Raw genomic sequence first — 18,563 nt, 5'->3', positions numbered from 1 at the left:
GTGTAAGTCCTCGGATACCACGGGGCGCCCGGTGTAAGTGCAGGGGTAAAAACCGGGATGGCAGCTGAGAAGTTCCGTCTAAGACCAAGCCCAGCCAGGGGGGGGAGTGGGCCGCGTCGCTGGAGGAAGGGAGGAAAGTGAGAAAGCGAGAAAGTGAGAGAAAGAAGAAGAAGAAGAGTTTCTATTCGCACACGGCAGCATTGCTGCGCAGTTGAATCGATGCGCTTACCATGCGTACAGTCAAAGGGTACGTTGATCAAAAGTTTGCCTTTCTCAGGTATTGAATTGAACCCAATAGATAAAGTATGACCAGTTGTTATCATCGTCATAAGGGAGAAATAAGAATGGTTTCAAACGTCGAATTTCTTGAACTAACTGCTTTGTTTTATTATGACGATAGATATTATCAGTGCTACGTAGGATCGAGGATGCAGTCATGTGTGCAAAGGATGCGTGTGCGCAGAGTCAGGCTTGAAATCTCTTTGGGAATAACGAAACCTGAAATTCTCCGGGGGAGGAGCCAAAGGAGGGAACAGGCAGAAATTATACCCGAAAGGGAAAAGGGACGGGACTCAATGGGGAGATGCTCAGATCAGATGGATGTGGTCGGTTCCCTGAACCAGCCCGAGAAGGCGTGCTGGCCACAGAAGACAAGGGAGGCGAGGCTTTGTTGGTTGAGGGAACTAGACTTGGAGCTAGATGAGTTGTCACGTCGGTGAATCTCCCAGGCCCGGTTCCGGAAGATTAGCGTCTCATGCGGCGATCGGCAGACGGGACCATGGGACCATGGCGCCGACACGGATAATGAATCGAGGCCGGGAAGATTGGGGCTTCAGCTTCGGCTGCAATTCTTCTCTTGGCCGGCCTTCTTCTTTCCAAGCTCCACGTCGGGCCCAGACAAAAGGCCAGACAAAGGCCAGGCAAAGGCCCGTGAATCATGGGAAACTCAACAGGCGAATGGCTTCGCGGAGCGTGGTCCAGAGTGGACACGGGTTTGATTGGGGATGGAGCCACACGGGACGCGGGAGAGACGATATCGATTGGGATTGGATCTTGGACGAGGGATGGGCCTAGTGATGGGCCTACGAAATCAAGGACCTGATGATGGTGGACCTGATAGATCAGTCCTTTTTTTCTTTTTCTTTGTTTCTGTCTTTGCTTTTCTTCTCAACGCTCATCACCGGTGACCCGAGGGCGGGCAAAGACATACATGATGTCACTGGGTTCATTTCGCAGTTCACTTCTCAAAGCACCTCCGTCGTCGTCGGGACAGCAAGGGATGGGATGAGACGCCACGAGATGAGATGTCATTCACGGAAGCCGGATCAAGAGCCGACAACCGCGGTGAGCATCAGGCTGAAGCGACATGGCCGCGACCACGACGACAATGCGGCCACGACTACGGTACGGCCACAACCACGGCCACATGCGGTCGCATTTCCGATGGCCTTCATTCCTCGAGTGATTCCCGCGGAGCGAGGCCATGTTGCATATCTGCCAGCTCGGGTAGAGAGGGAATGAAGTGTGGAGGGGTCGACATGTCGGCAGTGGACACGACCTGACTTGGTTTTGCACTCCAAGGGTAACTGGAGCAAGGATGGTGTGTACTTTATACTGTAGATGGTGTTTGCAGCGGAACGGCTGCGGCTGAAGACGAAACCACCCAGCGAACGGGCAAGGTTTCGACAGCGAGCCCAAGCACCGTGGACAAACAACACACTAATTATTCTCCCCGAGGACGGACCCGGCTAGATGAATGACAGCATGCCGTTGGCAGCGTGCCGTTGACAGCCTCCGGTCCGTGTACCATCATGAGGAAAGCATGAGCACTACCTGGACAGGCAAATGCCCGATGACGCGCACCTACCGCACTGCAGTCGACAGGGGATCCTGTCCGTGGAGTTTGACTCTGGGACGAACCACCTTTGTCCTCCAGTCTCGTGCGATTGATCGACTGCCACCTCGGGGATTTACAGTTGATGCCCCCATCGCGGGCTATGCGAAGAGGGGAGGGCACGGCTGAGAACCACCGTTTCCAAGCTAGTAACAAGTCAGGAAAAGGTTCAAGCCGCCGGCCGCGTTCTTTATTAACGTAAGAAAATGGATCGTCACTATAAAGTATACAACGTGCCAATGAAAATATATGGATATGAGAATGTGTACTTGAAGCAGTGGGTTTCTCTGACTGGGTTTCGCAGCAGTACCTCTAGGCAGTTGCCAGTAAGTAGGCCCCGGGCGGGCAGCTTTGGATAATTGCAGCGGGCAGTACGTACCCCAGAGGGAATCCAAAAGCCGTAATTGGCCGGTAAAGGTGCCGGGGCGTCACCCCACCTGCTTAAAGAGGCATTTCTCCACACAAAGCCCAGTAGGCCAGCTAGGTACGTACGTACCCGTGGGTACAGCACCAGCTCCGGTTCGAGCTCCAGCTGCCACTTATTAAACCCTGCGTCAAGTCAACTAAGTAAGCCAAGTCAGCTCTCACTGACTCTATTCTATTTAAGTATCATCGAGCCTCCAGGCGCGCGCCCCCTCCCGAAGAGGGGCGCTGCTTGAGAACGCAATTTCGCTTTCGGACAGCACCACGCAAAAAGATTTACACAATGCAGGGAGTAGAATCTTATTATAGGTCCCGCGAGTAGGATATAAATCGCCAGGTTAGGGTTTGCGCGGCGGTGAGGACGATCCAACCTCGTTGGGAGCGCCATCTTCCCTCCGGAGGTACCTATGTACCCTGCGCTGCCCTGTTTCCCAGCCCTGTTTCCCACCCCCGTCATGGCGAAAGTGACCGTGAATGCGAATGACGACGATACTTGCGCCCATGACCCGGGCCTGGCCTGACCAAGGCACTGTAAAATGTGGATCCTCCGTTCATAACGCCGGACGCATCACGGTCCCACACAGCCCACGGTTGCAGCTCCGTGCAGCTCCGTCCAGCGTCAGACCCTGGAGGCGAGCCGCACATGATTGGCCACGACGCGTCGCCGTCCAAAACAACACAAAAAAGGGACGCGTCGTGTGCGACCCCAAAACGCGTCCCCTCCAAAGGCCGACTTGGCCTGGACCACCAGCGGCCGGGGCTTTCAGCAGCAATCAAACCGCCGGCGCACGCTGGCTCACGCGGGCTCACACGGGCTTCACGGGAATCTCGCTTTCTCTCTCCGTCTCCCTTTTCTTCTAATTTTCCTTCCCCGCCTAGCACCATGGCATAGCTCTCCCTTGGGCGCAAGGAAGGACTCTGCGGGGGCCAATCACGGCTGACGCAGAGACATGGCCTGCAACCCCAAGAGACTTTTCTGGTTTCTGGTTTCTTGTTTCTTGTTCCTGGTCTCGGCCCTGGTCCGTCATGTGCATGCGTGGGACGGAAAGGGAGGCGGCGGAATCGATAAGGATGGCGGCGAGGGTGGCGTTCGCTAGAAGTTCATTACGCTATCCGTATCTCGTACGGTAGCCGAGATATCCAACACAGAGGCACAGTCAAGACGTCCATACCCGAGACGGGTTTTGCTTGGCTGTGGCTGGCTCGGTACCTACGATAGAGGCGCTCCTCTCCAACTGGTTCCGGTGTGCGATGCGGAGCTGGTGTGTGTCAGTGAGAGAGTCCCCTCCCCACCGATCTGATCCACAGAGACAAAATGGTTAGCTGGTCGATCGAGCGAGCGAGAACTATCGATTTGGCGATGCTCCACGCACCACCACCGAGGCACGAGGCTCGATGCCACACCCCAAGTACAGTACGTACTACGGCGCACCATGTCGACGTTGGTGCAACTGGTTTCTCAGCAACACCTTCTGTCGTTTGTTGGGGAGCATCTTTTTCTGTGTGTGCATATCGTATCGGGCACCGCCCCGATTTCCGAAGCTGTGAGCAGGGTAGCATCGCATACTGTATCAGCAAGGCATTAGTTTCTCGCATCAACGTCGCATCTTGCCTGCTGCCGGTTCCCGTTAATAAAGGCAGGCTTGCTTCTAGCTCTGGTGCCACTTTGTTCCTTGACTGCGCGGAGCTACTGTATGTACAGTACAGAGCGTTGATGTAACCCCCTGGTGGGTGGGCAGCTTTTGGGCTTGTCTTGTGCAAGAGAGTGCGCAAAGATCGAGATCGGCCGCTCCACTGTGCTCCTCGATTCAAGCTGCCCCGGCATTTCAGTTTTGGGACTTTGGGTAAACCCTCGTCGATATATCTCGTCATCCGCTCCTCATCCTTACCCGAAACCCGCGCACTCCACGGTGGCCCCCGGCTGTGGCCCGGCTGTCGATATCATCCCATCAATCATGGCCGACGAGTAATATAGAATAACCAAGTACACCAGGCCGCGACCACTCGTCTCAAGCCCACTGCCGCGTCCAATCCCACGACCTGCCTCGGGACTGCCTGGTCCCTTCGCGCCGTCTCTCCACAGGCAATCCCACGGGCGCGTCGACGACGCCTCTAGAGGTCGATGGTCCTGCACGGCTGGACCTTTGGCTGGCTGAACGGTGCATTAACGCAGGGCTCCCTGAACAGCAATCCCTGTTCTGGGCAGCCCTTGCGCCGCTAGCCTGATACCTCGCACCGTACTGTACTGAGGACTGCATGCTGGTGGTGCAGCTTGCAGCTTGCAGCGGCATCCGCGACGGCTGTACGATGCACTTGTCCTCTGCCTATCGGTATCCCATCCATCCATCATCCCTTGACACAGAACGAGAGAGATGGTCGTTTCTCTTTGGTCGAGCCGAGCCATACGCCCATTCCGAAACCCCCGCTCTTTCTCTTGTCTCCAATAGAATTGTCTCCAATCCTTTCCTGTGCCGTGCTCCAGCGCCAAACCAACACGCCCCACGCCTGTGAAGGCGACACGCCCACGTTCACGCTCGCCTTTCATGCTCGACACTGACCACTTCAACTGCCCAACTGCTTCGATAGTCCTGCTGCTTGGACGCGATCCCTGCGACCCGTCGCCTTTCTTCCAAAACCTGTGACCTCAGAGCCCACCCGCGTCGACGCCCACGACCGCACTTCGCACCTCCTCTCGCACCCTCTCATACAGTTTCCTTTCATACCCTCTCACACCCCCCTCGACGCACCTCGCACGTCTCACACACCCCCTGGTCGCTCGTGTCAGCTCGGACGCTTCGCACCCAATCCCTAGCCCGCTCATCCTCGAATCCTCCCTGCGCCGGGCTCCACTCGGCCTCACACAGAGCCCAGAGGTCGACGTCGCTGGCTTCTGCGCTGGCCCCAACCCAACCTTGGGCCTTGGCTGAATCATTCAATCAATCGCTCAGTCAAGTCGTCAAATTGGTCCCTGCGAGCGGAGAGTGCAGGGCGGAGAGCGGAAGGCGGATAGCGGGCAGCCGACCTGTGACTGTGACTTGTTAATTGTTGGTGCACTTGAGAGCCGCTGCGAGCCTGAGCCACAGCGCCTGAAAGCCTGTCGTGCCTACCTACTGTACTTAGGTAGGTAGGTTTCTCTCCTACTTGCCTTTGCCGTGGCCCTCCCCTCCCACCTTCCATAACCTTGTTTAATCCATCCACCCATCCATCCACTCACACTCACTCACTCGCTCAACTCAACTCATCCACCCACACCAATCCGTCCATCCATCCATCTACCTAATCCATCCTCCTTCCCCTCCCTTTCGCGTTACTCCATCTTTCTTTCACTCTACCTACTCTTTCTACACCCTCTCTCCCTCGCGCTCACTCTCTCATCCTGTAACCATCACCACCGCCTCGCATTTATCTCTTCGCCGCTCCTTCGCTCTCTCCCCCTATCCGCCGCCCCTTTCACACGTTTTTCCGACGCGAGTTCCCGCCCGCTGTCACCGCCGAGCTTGCTTCTGCACGCCTCGACTCACCCGCTACACTACGCCTTGATAGCCCCCCCAGCACCCACCCACTCGCCTATTGAACGCCTCCAGACAAGTCACGATAGCCCTGTCACGGAGCCCCACAGGTCATTAACGGACTGCTCGCTCCATCCAGGTGAGCTTTGAGCCTTTTCTCCTCCTCTCTTCCTTGCCTTCATGCACTCTCGTCCCATCCCATCCTTCTCTGCCGATGCCCACCCGAACCATCCCGCCCGCGAGACCTTATCTGCTTCCCATCCCCGGCCCGGCTAACTCTCCAAGTGACATTCAAACTATTACCCATTGCCACGCGATTGAGTCGACATATCCATCCCGACTAGGCCGCCATGGCCCGGAACACGCGTTTTCCGGCCTCAAACGAGCCGCTTCACATCTTCCAAGACGACCTATTCGAGAACGCCGCTCCTATGACCAGTCACGCACCTATGCCCGCCGTCTCGAAGCCTAACCGCCGCCCCCTGACGAGCTCAAACTCCAACGTCGTCCTCAACCCACCCGCCGCCTCTCACCAAACCTACTCTCCTTTCAAGACGAGGCCGATGTCGTCACCTCAATCTACCCTCAGCTCCTCCCACGGCAGTAAATTGAATATGGTCGCCATGGCTCCTCCCTCCGGCAAGGGACACAACACCGACTCCCTACACAAGAGACCTTACCTCTCAAAGTTCAAGACCGGTCCTCAAAGACACTCGATGGACGCCAGCTTCGCCTATGGAAAGGAGAACGTCCACCCTCAAATATTCCCGGCCCCTGCCACCATCAACCTTTCCGTCGAAAACTACCACCACAAGCCCAACGGCAAGCGAGGACTCATGGATGCCGCCCCTATCAAGGACTCGAGACCCTCGAAGAAGATCAAGACGGAGCCCACTACCACCATCCCTCACCCCGACTCCTTCCCTGTCATCATCGACGACGGCGCCAAGCCACCTCACAGCTACGCCCAGCTAATTGGAATGGCCATCCTTCGATCTCCTATGCATCGCCTGACACTCGCTCAAATTTACAAGTGGATCAGTGACCACTACTCTTTCTATAGCCCCACCGATGCCGGTTGGCAAAATAGTATCCGTCATAACCTGAGCCTTCACAAGAACTTTATCAAGATCGAGCGACCCAAGGACGACCCCGGCAAGGGCAACTACTGGGGCATTGAGCCTGGCACCGAGTCTCAGTTCCTTAAGGAGAAACCCACTCGCAAATCTGCCCCCACAGCCGAGAACCTCCCAGTTATGTCGACCCGCCTTGAACCCTCACGGCCTGCTCCCCAACCTATGCAGGAGCCCACCTTGCCTCCACCGATGCCCATCAGCCAGTCTCTCCTGCCACCCCTTCCTACCTCGCAGGCAACCATGTCGATGCCCGTAGAGCTTTCATCCGATGCCACCATTCCCGTTTCTGATAACGCCGGCCCCGAGGACGCTGCGGATAAGGCTGGAGAGAACGATCTTCTTGACTCATCCCTCTATTCGCCCCTCCCCGCAGCCATGCATTCCTCGCCTCCAGTCTCTCGTCATCAAGAGCCCCGGAGCAACACTCCTCCTCCGATCTCCCGCAATCCTGCATCATCCATCACCCGATCCCACAAGCGCAAGTTTGCTTCCATGGACGATAGTGGCTACATTTCCTCGCTCGAGTCATCAGTGATGCGACCAAACCAAAAGGCCCTTTTGCTTACCTCTGAGGCTGATCGACCTCGAATCAAGCGGGGACGTGCAGAGGAAGAGATTGCACGGTTGCGAGGCTCATCTCCCTTCAGCCCGACCAAGTCCCGATCTTACTCCGCCTTTGGTCCCGTATCTTCTTCACCACTGCGACAGAACCACGAGAACCAAATGCTCCCTCCACTCACGCCAATCGTCAAGATGAAACCTCCCGTTCGCCCACCCCCTTCGGTCTCCCCAAACACCAACCTTCGCATCCACCGAGACAAGGTTCGCCACATGCTTCAATCCCCACTCCGCCGCGTCACTGGTGTCGCCGACGACGCTGTGCCATGGAGCCCTGCCTTCAACCTCGATGAGACGGCCTACAACTTCGACGATGTCCTCAACACTGCCGACTTTGATATCTTCCAGGATCTCACCAGCATGGATGAGAATGTATTTGCTACCAACGCCGCAGACGGCTCTCCAGTGAAGCGTTCCGCAAAACGTGCTCGCTTCGACAGATCTTTCTCCACATCCGCTTTAGGCGAAATCACGAACTCGACGATGAAGAAATCTATTGCTTCGGCTCCCTTGCTCAAGGCTCCGGATACGCCTATCCAGTTTCTCGAAACCCCGAGCAAAGTCTTCGAAGACCTCGGTTCGCCATCAAAGCTATTCCAGCAATCCCCGATTCGAAACCAATCCCCTTCGAAATACTCGGGCCTTTTAGAGATTCCTGGTGATGGCGACTGGCCAGGTTTGATGATTGATCCTGTCGACTTCATTTCCAACGGCAACACAGAAGTCACGGACTTTTCTGGTCTCGATATTCTCCAGGGCTTTGAGAAGATTGGGTCTGGTTCACAAAACAAAGGCTCCAAGGGTAGCAAGCCCGGTCTGGGTCGAAGCTATTCTACTGCTTTCTAGGTGGTGAAGTCGCCGGGATTACGAAAGAAGCATAATGATGAATATTAATGACTTGACGAAGACAAACACAACAACTTGGTCGAGATATAGCTGTGTCTGGCTCACCCGTGGCGAGTTAGACGTTGGGCTTGTCCGCTGTGAAGTAGAACAAAGAGGCTCGGCACATAGCCGTGCTCTCCGGTAGCTTCGCGGCTGGCTATTGACGATAATGATGATTTCGGGCGCGTACGCTCGCAAGGCTCGGGATACTGGATGGTCATTTGGGATCTATGCTTGGTTGCGTTGTTTTTTTCTTGTTTTTTTCTTGTTTTTTGCTTTGTTTACTTTGTATGTTTTGCTGCCCGGAGTTTGGATTCTACCGGGGGGGATGGAAAGGATTGGTTGAGTACGTGTGCTCTTGCGTTGGCTGAGATTGGGCTCGACTTGGGTTAGGAAGGGCCGTCTGATTACTAGGCTAGCATGATATCTCTTGTGTTCTGGACTCAATAACATTGTTTTCTATTGCTGACACTACGAACTTTGTGTACCGCCTAAGTCGTTTGCCGTGTGCAGAGTGTGGAGAGTGTCCTTCCAGTGTGAGAGCAGCTTCCTCGGCAATGGCTGTGGCTTCTCTCGCTCGTCAGTCGACATTCGAGATAGAACTCCGATCCATTCATCATACGGGTTGCTTTTTACGAGATCACTCAGGTTGGTCAGGTCAGTCAGCCACGTCTTGGAAAACGAAAATGCGTGTCATACAATTATCGTGTATTCACCGAGTCAGCCATGTCAACGGGGTATCTATTACTGGCAGCTAAAACCCTGACCGTGACTCCGCCTCCTGAACGCCCATGATGCCCATGCCCAAATTAAGATGTTGTATGTACAGAGCGACAGTTCCATCGTGTATGGGCCCTTCGCCCATCTCTAACTAACCCCTAGAGTTGGAGAAATATCCAACGAACAGGGAAACCCAATAACGTATACATGTGCTGCAGCCGCTTTTGCTACTAGTAGATGCGCATGCGGGTGGCCCAGCTCGTCTCCTTTTGGTCGAGATTGATCTTGTAGGGGAACGGGTTGGTGCCTTGTGTGGTAATCGGGGGTATGTGGTCTTTGTGGGTGTTGGCGAATGTGACAATCTTCATGGCGGTAGTCAGGAGGGTTTGTTCCATAGCGCGGCGAACCTTTGCTCTTTCTGTGGTGCCCATAGTTAGTATTAGGTCCAGCCTGAGTAATAGAAGGGCATTCGGGTTGAATTGTTGTGATGAGTATTGCCGGTGTCGGAGGACGGCGCATCCCGATCGAGTTGGAGGCAAACGAGCAGAGCGGACGGATTTCTGGATTGTACGCACCGCTTTCGGTCCTGGGCTCTGCCACTGTCACCTTGATGGTCCAGCACTCCCAACAGACCTCCTCATCACCACGGGACAGCCAGGCCTTGCGGCGACGCTTCTCAAAGAACTGGACGACGAGCTGGCCGCGACCACCGCCGGGGGCGCCGCCGTTGCTGGTGGCGTTGGCATTACCGCTGGAGGAGGAGCGCTGAGCGTCAAGTTGGCTCTCGAGGGCGGTAGCGCGCTGCTCAATCATGATCTCGAGCTCGTCATCGTCGACGTAGGGGAGGGTTAGGTCGAGGACCTCGCGGGTCTGCGGGGTGAGGGACGGGAAGAAGCGGTGGAAGAAGATGGTGTGCAGGATGCCTGCGTCTGCTGTTAGCGACACTCGGGAGACACACAGTATCCGAGGAAAGAAGACGAGGTGTATGCGACACATGCTGGTAACGGAGTGGTAGATGACGATTCCGGGATTGCGGGGGGATGTGGTATAGGGTAGCGGGACGAGGAAAGAGAATGGAGGGGGCGCTGCTGACCTTTGACGACGTCGCGGACGGAGCGGGGATCAGCAAAGACGTCGAGTATGAACTCGGGGGGGTCTTGCTGGTCCATGGCGCGGGCGGTGTCGTGTAGGCGATTCTGCGCGGCCAGGATCATTGTTGTGGGAGAAGAGGAGGTTGACGTTGATGTTGAAGATTGAAAATGCTTGATGCGGGCCTTGAAAACTCTCAACGTCACTTTGCTGAGCTGACATTGCGGAGGGGCAGTGAGGCGGCGTGTGGGCCCGGTCTTTGGTGTAGATTAGCCGAGTTGAGTAAGGTTCGCCCGGGTCGGATGACAACAGCGGGAAAGTGCCTCCGGTACCTACAGTACAAGCTGCAGAGGCATGTACGCAAGGTACCTCTTGGTACTACAGGTATGTCGTACCTTTCTATGCCACAGCAGCACGCGCGCGAGATAAGATATGAACGATAAGGGATAAAGCCGCCGGATGCACATTCCACGGCGCCCCGGGATCCGCTCAATTCATGCACCAGCCACCACCATCCACTCACCAGCCACACATACACGCTGCGCGCCTCCTCCACCTCCACCTCCGCATAATATCATATCCATCCACGATCCATACTATGTCTGCATTTTCTGGGGCCGAGGTCCGGTAACTGGCTGCTAACAACTCCCGTCTCTACCTTACCGAACCCAACGACGACAACCGAATTCGACCACCTCCCCTCTCCATCCTCGAACTTGACCCATCCGTCAACGCACACGTGTACAACGCTCCAACGGTCGTTCCCATCCAAGACCCAGGGCTCCTTTGCCCTCACACATGCTCGCATCACCTGGCCACATCTCGATCCGCCGCCTTCTATAATACACACAGCTTCCCCCATGAACCGTTAGCCAATTTTGACCTTGTCCGCCGCCGTCAACGCCATGTTCTCGTCCGCCCGGCGCTGGTTGCGCCATAACCGGACGCCCATCGCCGTCGGCGTCGGCGTCATTGGTGCTGGCTACGTCGCCACTCAATATGTCATCACCAAGATCAATGATGCGCGCGAGCGCATGAGCAGTGACCGCATCGCCAAGGAGAAGTACGTCTCACCGCCCATGCTCCCTATCCATCTCCACCTGGTCATCGACTGACTGACCATGCCCGGTGCAGCCTGCGACGCCGCTTCGAACAGAATCAGGAGGACTGTACCTTCACCGTCCTGGCTCTGCTCCCGTCAGCCACGACAGCCATCCTCGAGGCCATGAACACGGAACAAATCACATATGAGATTCAGCAGATGAAAGCCGCCAAGGCTGTCAAGAACGGTGGCGCCGAAAACACCACGCCCCCAAGTATCGCCGATACTACTTTGACCGAGGATGACAGCAAGAGCATGATTAGCGCCAGTATGCAGAGCGAGAGCGGAGTTCACGCAAGTCAGATCACGACCCCGTCACCCTTCAATGCCGGAGGGGACAATGGCCAACAGGACGGAGGAGCTACCAAACCTCGAAAGACCAAGCGACAGCTGTGGGATGACGTGACTATCAGCGGTGAGTAACCATTATGGTTTCTCCTATGTCTTCCAATGCGGAAAGCTGACATCTACGGTAGCATTGACCAGAGCCTTCACCTTGATCTACAGCCTCGCGCTGTTGACGTTGCTGACGCGGGTCCAACTCAACCTGCTCGGCCGAAGGAGCTACCTCTCCAGCGTAGTGGCCCTCGCGACGGGTGCCCAGCAGGCGACCATCAGCCTCGAGAACAACGACGACGACAACACGGAGCAGTCATACGGAAGCGACTTTGGCACGAACCGCAAATATCTGACCTTCAGCTGGTGGCTGCTGAACAGGGGCTGGGCGGACCTTAGCGGCCGGGTAGAGAGCGCCGTGCGGACCGTCTTTGGTAGCCTGAGCCCCCGTGACCTGCTCAGCTTCGAGCGTTTCTCAGACCTGACGATGGAGGTTAGAAAGCTGGTCGAGGGAGCGACTATTGAGGAGCGCCGAAAGGCCGATTGGCTCAAGTTCCTCCTCCCACCTAAGGATCAGGAGGACGAGGTGATTCGCGAGTCTGGCATCCTCGAAGATGCTCCGGCCGAAGGATCCCATCCCTCATCCCCGGCCATCCTGAGGCGTCTTCTCGATGAGACTGCCGACCTCATTGAGTCTCCTTCCTTTTCTCATGTTCTCACCCTGCTCCTGGACTCTGGCTTCTCCTACCTCGTCGACAACAAGCTGTCTACCGAGGCCTTTCAGCTTCCAGCCACGGACGGCATCGTCACCCCGGAGCTCAAGGACCAGCAGCGCTCCAAGGTCATTTTGCTGCCCAAGATCCTGTCGGTGCTGACGCGCCAGGCACACGTCATCGGCAACGGCATGCCCAATGAGTACCTGCAGCGGATGGAGCTGGTACGTGACCTGGAGGCCTTTGCCGCCGTCGTCTACTCCAGTAACTGGGAGACGGAAATCCGCGATGACGGTCTGATGGAGAGCGCCGTGGACGTGAGTGCACCAGCCTCGCAGACCAACAAGGGGACGCAAAGCCAGGACGAATTCAGCATCGTCATGGTGGATAATCAGGGGGGGTTCGAGAGTGCGTGGAACCGGGCCGTCGACCAGTAAAGAAACGGCGGTCAATGTATGTATATTCAAACACTGGGCGAAACGATCAGGCAGGGATGGATGGAACATAAAGGGCGGATACATTGGATCAATCACACATACACAAACTTCGGGGTAGAGCAGAGTATAGCTTTTAGGGTGAATTCGGGGATATCCCGTGTAACATTGGTGCCGGAGAGTTCGGCGTTGGGTATAGCTATCTCTTGTCTTTGTGTCTTCCTCTATTTTGACCAACCCCGTCAACCTCCTCCTTGACGCCGGAAGGTCGGCTCCCTGACGCTGTCTTCTTTTCCCGCTGCCGTTGGTTCCACATGCCAGCGTGTCGTCTGGACAGGCCGAGGGCCCCGGAGAAGGGGGAGGGGCGATCGAGGGCTTTGGACACCAATGACTGGCACAACCGGAGAAGGTGATGAGCCGGATCCCGTCATGCCGTCGTCACTCACTAGAGGCTCCTCCTGGCGGGCTCCTTCGTGGGCTGGCATCCTTCGTTTTTCGGGCCGTCGGTCCCCGAAAGGCGAAAGGGGGTGATTTTCCTGCGACACCTCGTGGGTTGCCGAGGATGCTCATATGAGTCCCCTAATGAATTGATCTAGACCCAGCTCAAAGAGCTCGTTTTTGACTCCGTCGCCGCCCTTGTGTTCAACAGGGGCTAGAGGATTTTTCACCACTGTTGACGCCACATGTCAGCATAACATCCTCACTGGTAGCCAGTCCATTCGTCTCAGCGCTTCCCAACTCCCGAGCGGAGAGTTCCCGCAGCGAGGAGATGAAGGTGGAGACGGGTGTACATACCGTACTCAACCCACAAGTTGATGTAAATCTGGTGCAGGACATTGCGCATGCTCGGGGTCACGGTGTCGGTGAGGATAACGAAGCGCAGGTTCGCGGGGGTTTCGTAGAAGTGAAGCTTGTACTGGGCGGTGCGGAAGCTGATGAAGGCATCGTCGTCGCCGCCGAGCTTGCGGACCATGTTGCGCAGGGAAAAGATGGTGCCGAAGATGAGCTTCGCCTCGTCCGAGGAGGTGTGCGACGTCGTGGTGGTCGCCGGGGCACCGCCGGCGCTGGCGGGCGTGTCCGGGTTCTGCGGGTGCTGGACCCAGGATTTAGAGTAGACGCATTCAGCTGGAGCGAAGGAGAGGCGTTAGTGGGGGGGGGGAGTGAGGAGGAGGGAATCATGTCGTACTGTGGCGGTCGAATATGTGGAAAGAGTAGACGGTCATGGTGTCGTCGGTCAAGGGGGACCAGGGCAGCTGTGCACCTGGTCCAGCGATGGGATGGTTGTAGAGTAGGTCGTCGAGGGTCGTCGAGGGTAAGAAATGCGATGCGCCGTGGATTTATGAGGGCGAGCGTCGAGCTGAGATGGCGGGTTGTGGCGGGTTGGAGGTGGTGGTATGTTGGGAGTCGACGTTGCAATTGGATGCGACCGACTGACGTCTTTGATGGCTCCAGATTGCCGGCGTCGGGGGGGTGCGGGGACGCTCTAGGGTAGTGAGCTGGTCGCCTGCGGCTGCGCGCGCGCTGAGCCTCAAGAAGTCCTTCAGGGGGCACCCCAGTGAAACGTCAGCAAAGGTCGAGGTCGCTAACGTCTAGTGGATGACGGATGACGGGGGACCTGGCGGCCGGGGGGTCCTTTCGCTACAGTACCTAAGGTAGGTAGGTAGGTACCTACTCCGTACCTCTAGGGAAGAAGCAAACCTGGAACGCCCTGGGAACCTTGGAATCCAGCCCTATCCAGGGGTAGTAAGCGTCCCCCGCTCGGCGGCCCGGCGTGCACTGTGGTCCCCTTTTAGCGGTAGTCTCTGTAGCCACAGCTCAGCTGGGCTGACCACTTGACCTGGCTTGGCCTTGTCCAGACTGCTTTTTCTTCCCTCTTCTCTCTCACCCCCAATCGATTTACTTTTGCTTGCTGGCCTCTTCTTTTATCTCTTCCTCATCCTCCCACATTTTCCGGCTTGGTGCTGTGCTTGTATCCGCGAGAGACCCAATTGTGCAAGTGTGAGTGTGACGTTTGAATGCCGTCGCGGGGCCATTGAGTGGAGCGGGGCACCAACACCACAGGTCTGAACTCGTCCAAGTACGTAGTACCGTCTGAACTTCTTGCTCCTCCTCACACTCCTCCCCCTACTCCTCCTCCCACTCCTCCACCAACTTCCGCTCCTACCGACGTCTTCGTGGCCTCGCCTTGCGCTGGGCACAATGCCTGCCATGGATCCCTCCGACGGCCTCCCTGCCCCCATTCCCGAGATCAAGCCCTCCTTCACCTTCCCAGCGCCCCAAGTCCATATCGACGACATAGACGACCATCCGCCGCCCCTCGTCCACCACCTGTAAGTGCCACGTCCCGCGCCCGCAGCCTCGTCGCGAAGCCTGGCTGATCGCATCATCACTATATCAGAACCGAGCCAACCCCGGCGCATCGATTTGCCAGCCCTATGCGGCACCATAAGCGAACCCCGAGCGCGCATCGCGAAGTCAAGGTACGAGCCTGTCACATGCCCCGCGCGCTGGGCAGGCGAGGCGTGGTATGCTATTGCAGAGGCTCATGGCTACAATAGGAGACACTGAATGCCCAGACTGAATTCTCCAACGAAGACGCCGATGGGAGAACCCACCATCGGGTAAACCAATACACAATCTTGGAGGAGATTGGGAGAGGCTCCTACGGCGCCGTCCATCTAGCTACAGACCAATTCGGCAATGAATATGTGAGCCGTCCCTGCAATTTGACAACCAGGCTGCTGCGCAGCTGCCATATCTCAACGCGCCTGCTGACCCTCCTCCATTGCTAGGCTGTCAAAGAGTTCTCCAAATCTCGCCTGCGAAAGCGCGCCCAGTCAAACATCCTCCGACTGGGCCCACGCGGGCCCAAGCGCATCGGCCCTGGGACACCGCTGGGTGCTGGTCTTCGCAAAAGTGAGAGCAAGGATGCGCTGTTCCTCATCCGAGAGGAAGTTGCCGTTATGAAGAAGTTGAACCACCCCAACCTGGTCCAACTGATCGAGGTCCTGGATGACCCCGAAGAAGATTCGCTCTACATGGTCTTGGAGATGTGCAAGCGGGGCGTCGTCATGAAGGTTGGACTGGACGAGCAAGCTGAGCCGTTTGACGAGGAAAAGTGCCGCTTCTGGTTCCGCGACCTCATCCTGGCTATCGAGTACTGTGAGTGACATTGAAGTAGATCGCGAATATGTGACTGACCCCGTGCTAGTACACGCCCAGGGAGTCATCCATCGAGACATCAAGCCAGACAACCTGCTCTTGTCCGATGACGACGTCCTGAAAGTCGTCGACTTTGGAGTGTCGGAGATATTCGAGAAGCCTCAAAACATGAGAATATCCAAGTCAGCTGGCTCCCCCGCCTTCCTACCTCCCGAGCTTTGCGGCAAGCACGGCGATGTATCTGGCACGGCAGCCGACATCTGGTCTATGGGTGTCTCGCTCTTCTGCCTCAAGTATGGGCGCATCCCTTTCAACAGAGACGGCATGCTGGATATGTACGACGCCATCAAGTCGGACGAGCCGCAGATCCCAGAAGATGAGAACCCCGACTTTGTCGACCTGATTCGCAAGCTGCTGGACAAGAACCCAGAGACTCGCATCACAATGAAGGAGATTCGAGTTCGTACTCCCTGAAACCACCATTTCAAGCACTGGACGCTAATTGGCTTCTCAGAACCATGCCTGGGTGACTTGCAATGGGACCGATCCCTTGCTCTGCGCCGAGGACAATTGCGTGAACATGGTGGAGCCCCCGAACGAGTTAGAGGTCAGCCGCGCCTTGACCAGAAAGTTCAACCACTTGCTCTGTGTTATGAAGGCCATCCGCAAATTCAAAGCTATCCTTGACAGGACACGCTCTGAGACGGCGGCTCGATCATCGAGCGGGAGCCCCACCACTCCCCAGGGCGTCTTCGACTCCAAGGACATTGCCAAGGCCGAGGTCATCACAGCACTCCTCTCCCAGAGACGAAAGGTCCGCGCTCTGAACCTCATAGGCAACGGCAATGGCGATTCAAAGGGCTCTGGTAGTGGCATTGGCGAGCAGGAGACCAGATTCCTCGGCATCGGCACGGGAGCCCGAGACGACTTCGCCATGGATGAGGCAACGCCAGACATTGTCTCGGACTCGCCCACTGCAGTCGACTTCAACGTCTACGACCGAGCGTATGAGAGTGCAGTAGAGCAGATCAACTCGGCCCAGAATACGTCGCAGAAGCCAACCGTGTTTCTGACCAAGCTTGTCAAGGACGCTGGAGGCTTGCAGGGAGGTGACCAGTCAGCAGTGCAGGCTTCGGATTTGCCCGCACAGGCCGCTGCACAGCAGGAGCATGAGACATCCTCGTCCACCACCGAGACACTCGCACAACTTGCCTCTAATCTGGACGTATCGGACAACAAGTGAGGTTAGCCAGTTGGGCAGCTGGCCGGCCGGAAATAGAGTCGCGAATGAATTGCCATGGCAGGTGGCGGGCTGTGGGTTGGATACCACAATGGGACAACGGCGTTTGGGGAAGAAACAGCGGAAGGTGTGTTCAGATTGATCGAGTTGGACAGGTGCGTTAGTGACACCATACATAAGCATGAGGGAACCACAAGATAAGGGTGGTCGGAAAATCCACAAGTATTCCCCGAGGAACACACATCTGCACTTCTGCAGCCGCTACCCCGGTACGGCAGCACCCTAGACTGGATGATCAACCATGCATGCTACCTGTCGAGGGGGTCGAAGTCCCTGACAGTGCTTAATCAAGGGCAGATAACCTGTCACTTTACGCCCCGGGCACGACATGGCTGTCCCACCTCGACGAATGACGGTGAATGCAAAGGAAAGTTCACCGCTGGTACCTCTCACCATGTGGAGCTGCTAATCCCGGGCAGGCACAGCGAGTTGGGGTCGAGGCGGTGGAATAGTCAGTGAATCATTCATCTTCATCTTCATCGTCGACAGAGGGCGATATGTTCGAGCTGCCTGCGGAGGTGCTACTTTGGGAGGGAACCGTGTGTTCTATTCCGAGCTCGTTTCATTGCGATCGGTCCGGGCATCAATACCTGCAAAGGAGGCCGCGCCACTTGGAACTCAATCAGTTGTCGCAGTGGCACCTGGGCCGAAAAGAAGTTATCAGTTCGGGGCCCACGCCGTACGAAGGCTGGCGGAGGAGGTTTGACAACTTTGATGGTATCCAGGCAGCCCCCACACAGTGCGATATGCGGCCCGTCACTGGAGCAAACAGGGCCTCAAGGGAGCTCACCTCTAAAATTGGAAATAGATAAGTAATTCAATATGATATACTGTAGGGTACTCTGAGTTAGCAGCACCTATCGATCCAATCCCTCACCATTCGGAGAATAAGAATACAAATCTAGTGCGTTACCTACTAAATAATAAAGGTTGTAGGGGCTTATGGTGGACTGTGCTACACTGTACAGCTGGTACGTACTTGTACCTCGGGAAGTTGTCAAACTTCCTGCGCTAGCCTTCGTACATAAGCGGGAATATTGGAGATGCCAGTCTCACGTAGAATGACTAGAGCCACGTGGGAGGCGTTGCCATAGGTACGACCTCCTGCCCAGGATTCCTAGCTACGGGGAGCTGCCGTGAGACATGCACGGGTACGGAACAGGGGCAGTGGCTATGTGACAGCTGGGCTTAGATGGAATCTTCTGTACATTGTACTGGCGTGTAAGCTCGAGGTGTGGGTTC

At 56.3% G+C, this 18,563-nt stretch overlaps 6 protein-coding genes across 6 annotated transcripts; 4 read left to right on the top strand and 2 right to left on the bottom strand.

Annotated features, from left to right (window-relative positions):
• The first annotated feature begins 853 nt into the window (after positions 1 to 853).
• Positions 854 to 1,639, top strand: BGZ61DRAFT_21577 (uncharacterized protein). Its single transcript, XM_046238052.1, has one exon. The coding sequence runs from the start codon at positions 1,102 to 1,104 to the stop codon at positions 1,519 to 1,521; it is 420 nt and encodes a 139-aa protein (XP_046112517.1). The 5' UTR covers positions 854 to 1,101; the 3' UTR covers positions 1,522 to 1,639.
• A 4,537-nt stretch (positions 1,640 to 6,176) lies between these two features.
• BGZ61DRAFT_525806 (uncharacterized protein) lies at positions 6,177 to 8,426 on the top strand (the record flags this gene model as incomplete). The annotated part of the gene is made up of 1 exon (XM_046252831.1): positions 6,177 to 8,426. The coding sequence occupies one exon, from the start codon at positions 6,177 to 6,179 to the stop codon at positions 8,424 to 8,426; it is 2,250 nt and encodes a 749-aa protein (XP_046112516.1).
• A 734-nt stretch (positions 8,427 to 9,160) lies between these two features.
• BGZ61DRAFT_438880 (DUF1649 domain protein) lies at positions 9,161 to 10,568 on the bottom strand. Its single transcript, XM_046244299.1, has 3 exons — positions 10,279 to 10,568; positions 9,761 to 10,108; positions 9,161 to 9,603 (listed from the first exon to the last, which is right to left on the bottom strand). The coding sequence occupies exons 1-3, from the start codon at positions 10,397 to 10,399 to the stop codon at positions 9,416 to 9,418; spliced, it is 657 nt and encodes a 218-aa protein (XP_046112515.1). The 5' UTR covers positions 10,400 to 10,568; the 3' UTR covers positions 9,161 to 9,415.
• A 287-nt stretch (positions 10,569 to 10,855) lies between these two features.
• BGZ61DRAFT_501913 (Peroxin-3) lies at positions 10,856 to 13,000 on the top strand. The gene is made up of 3 exons (XM_046251712.1): positions 10,856 to 11,337; positions 11,409 to 11,791; positions 11,853 to 13,000. The coding sequence occupies exons 1-3, from the start codon at positions 11,180 to 11,182 to the stop codon at positions 12,860 to 12,862; spliced, it is 1,551 nt and encodes a 516-aa protein (XP_046112514.1). The 5' UTR covers positions 10,856 to 11,179; the 3' UTR covers positions 12,863 to 13,000.
• Positions 13,001 to 14,261, bottom strand: BGZ61DRAFT_512257 (Longin-like domain-containing protein). Its single transcript, XM_046252145.1, has 3 exons — positions 14,046 to 14,261; positions 13,655 to 13,984; positions 13,001 to 13,529 (listed from the first exon to the last, which is right to left on the bottom strand). The coding sequence occupies exons 1-3, from the start codon at positions 14,080 to 14,082 to the stop codon at positions 13,426 to 13,428; spliced, it is 471 nt and encodes a 156-aa protein (XP_046112513.1). The 5' UTR covers positions 14,083 to 14,261; the 3' UTR covers positions 13,001 to 13,425.
• A 797-nt stretch (positions 14,262 to 15,058) lies between these two features.
• BGZ61DRAFT_525802 (kinase-like domain-containing protein) lies at positions 15,059 to 17,264 on the top strand (the record flags this gene model as incomplete). The annotated part of the gene is made up of 6 exons (XM_046252830.1): positions 15,059 to 15,189; positions 15,258 to 15,339; positions 15,418 to 15,567; positions 15,652 to 16,021; positions 16,071 to 16,480; positions 16,536 to 17,264. 6 exons carry the CDS (start codon positions 15,059 to 15,061, stop codon positions 17,262 to 17,264), a joined length of 1,872 nt encoding a protein of 623 aa, XP_046112512.1.
• Positions 17,265 to 18,563: the final 1,299 nt, after the last annotated feature.

Source organism: Ilyonectria robusta (genome assembly GCF_021365365.1).
Source record: "Ilyonectria robusta strain PMI_751 chromosome Unknown BGZ61scaffold_1, whole genome shotgun sequence".
Classification (NCBI taxonomy): domain Eukaryota; kingdom Fungi; phylum Ascomycota; class Sordariomycetes; order Hypocreales; family Nectriaceae; genus Ilyonectria; species Ilyonectria robusta.
The sequence above is the reverse complement of the archived record's forward strand: the minus strand, read 5'-3'. Positions and strand labels throughout refer to the sequence as shown.

What these genes read in the sequence shown, in the direction of transcription:
- BGZ61DRAFT_21577 (XM_046238052.1), top strand. Translation starts at nt 1,102, where the DNA reads ATGATGGTGGACCTGATAGATCAGTCCTTTTTTTCTTTTTCTTTGTTT.
- BGZ61DRAFT_438880 (XM_046244299.1), bottom strand. Translation starts at nt 10,399, where the DNA reads ATGATCCTGGCCGCGCAGAATCGCCTACACGACACCGCCCGCGCCATG. An exon ending in CGTCCGCGACGTCGTCAAAG is followed by an intron (nt 10,109 to 10,278) that starts GTCAGCAGCGCC and finishes CAGCAGACGCAG; the next exon opens with GCATCCTGCACACCATCTTC. An exon ending in AGAGCCCAGGACCGAAAGCG is followed by an intron (nt 9,604 to 9,760) that starts GTGCGTACAATC and finishes TGGGCACCACAG; the next exon opens with AAAGAGCAAAGGTTCGCCGC.
- BGZ61DRAFT_501913 (XM_046251712.1), top strand. Translation starts at nt 11,180, where the DNA reads ATGTTCTCGTCCGCCCGGCGCTGGTTGCGCCATAACCGGACGCCCATC. An exon ending in GACCGCATCGCCAAGGAGAA is followed by an intron (nt 11,338 to 11,408) that starts GTACGTCTCACC and finishes TGCCCGGTGCAG; the next exon opens with CCTGCGACGCCGCTTCGAAC. An exon ending in GGATGACGTGACTATCAGCG is followed by an intron (nt 11,792 to 11,852) that starts GTGAGTAACCAT and finishes CATCTACGGTAG; the next exon opens with CATTGACCAGAGCCTTCACC.
- BGZ61DRAFT_512257 (XM_046252145.1), bottom strand. Translation starts at nt 14,082, where the DNA reads ATGACCGTCTACTCTTTCCACATATTCGACCGCCACA. An exon ending in CCACATATTCGACCGCCACA is followed by an intron (nt 13,985 to 14,045) that starts GTACGACATGAT and finishes CCTTCGCTCCAG; the next exon opens with CTGAATGCGTCTACTCTAAA. An exon ending in CAACTTGTGGGTTGAGTACG is followed by an intron (nt 13,530 to 13,654) that starts GTATGTACACCC and finishes TGGCGTCAACAG; the next exon opens with TGGTGAAAAATCCTCTAGCC.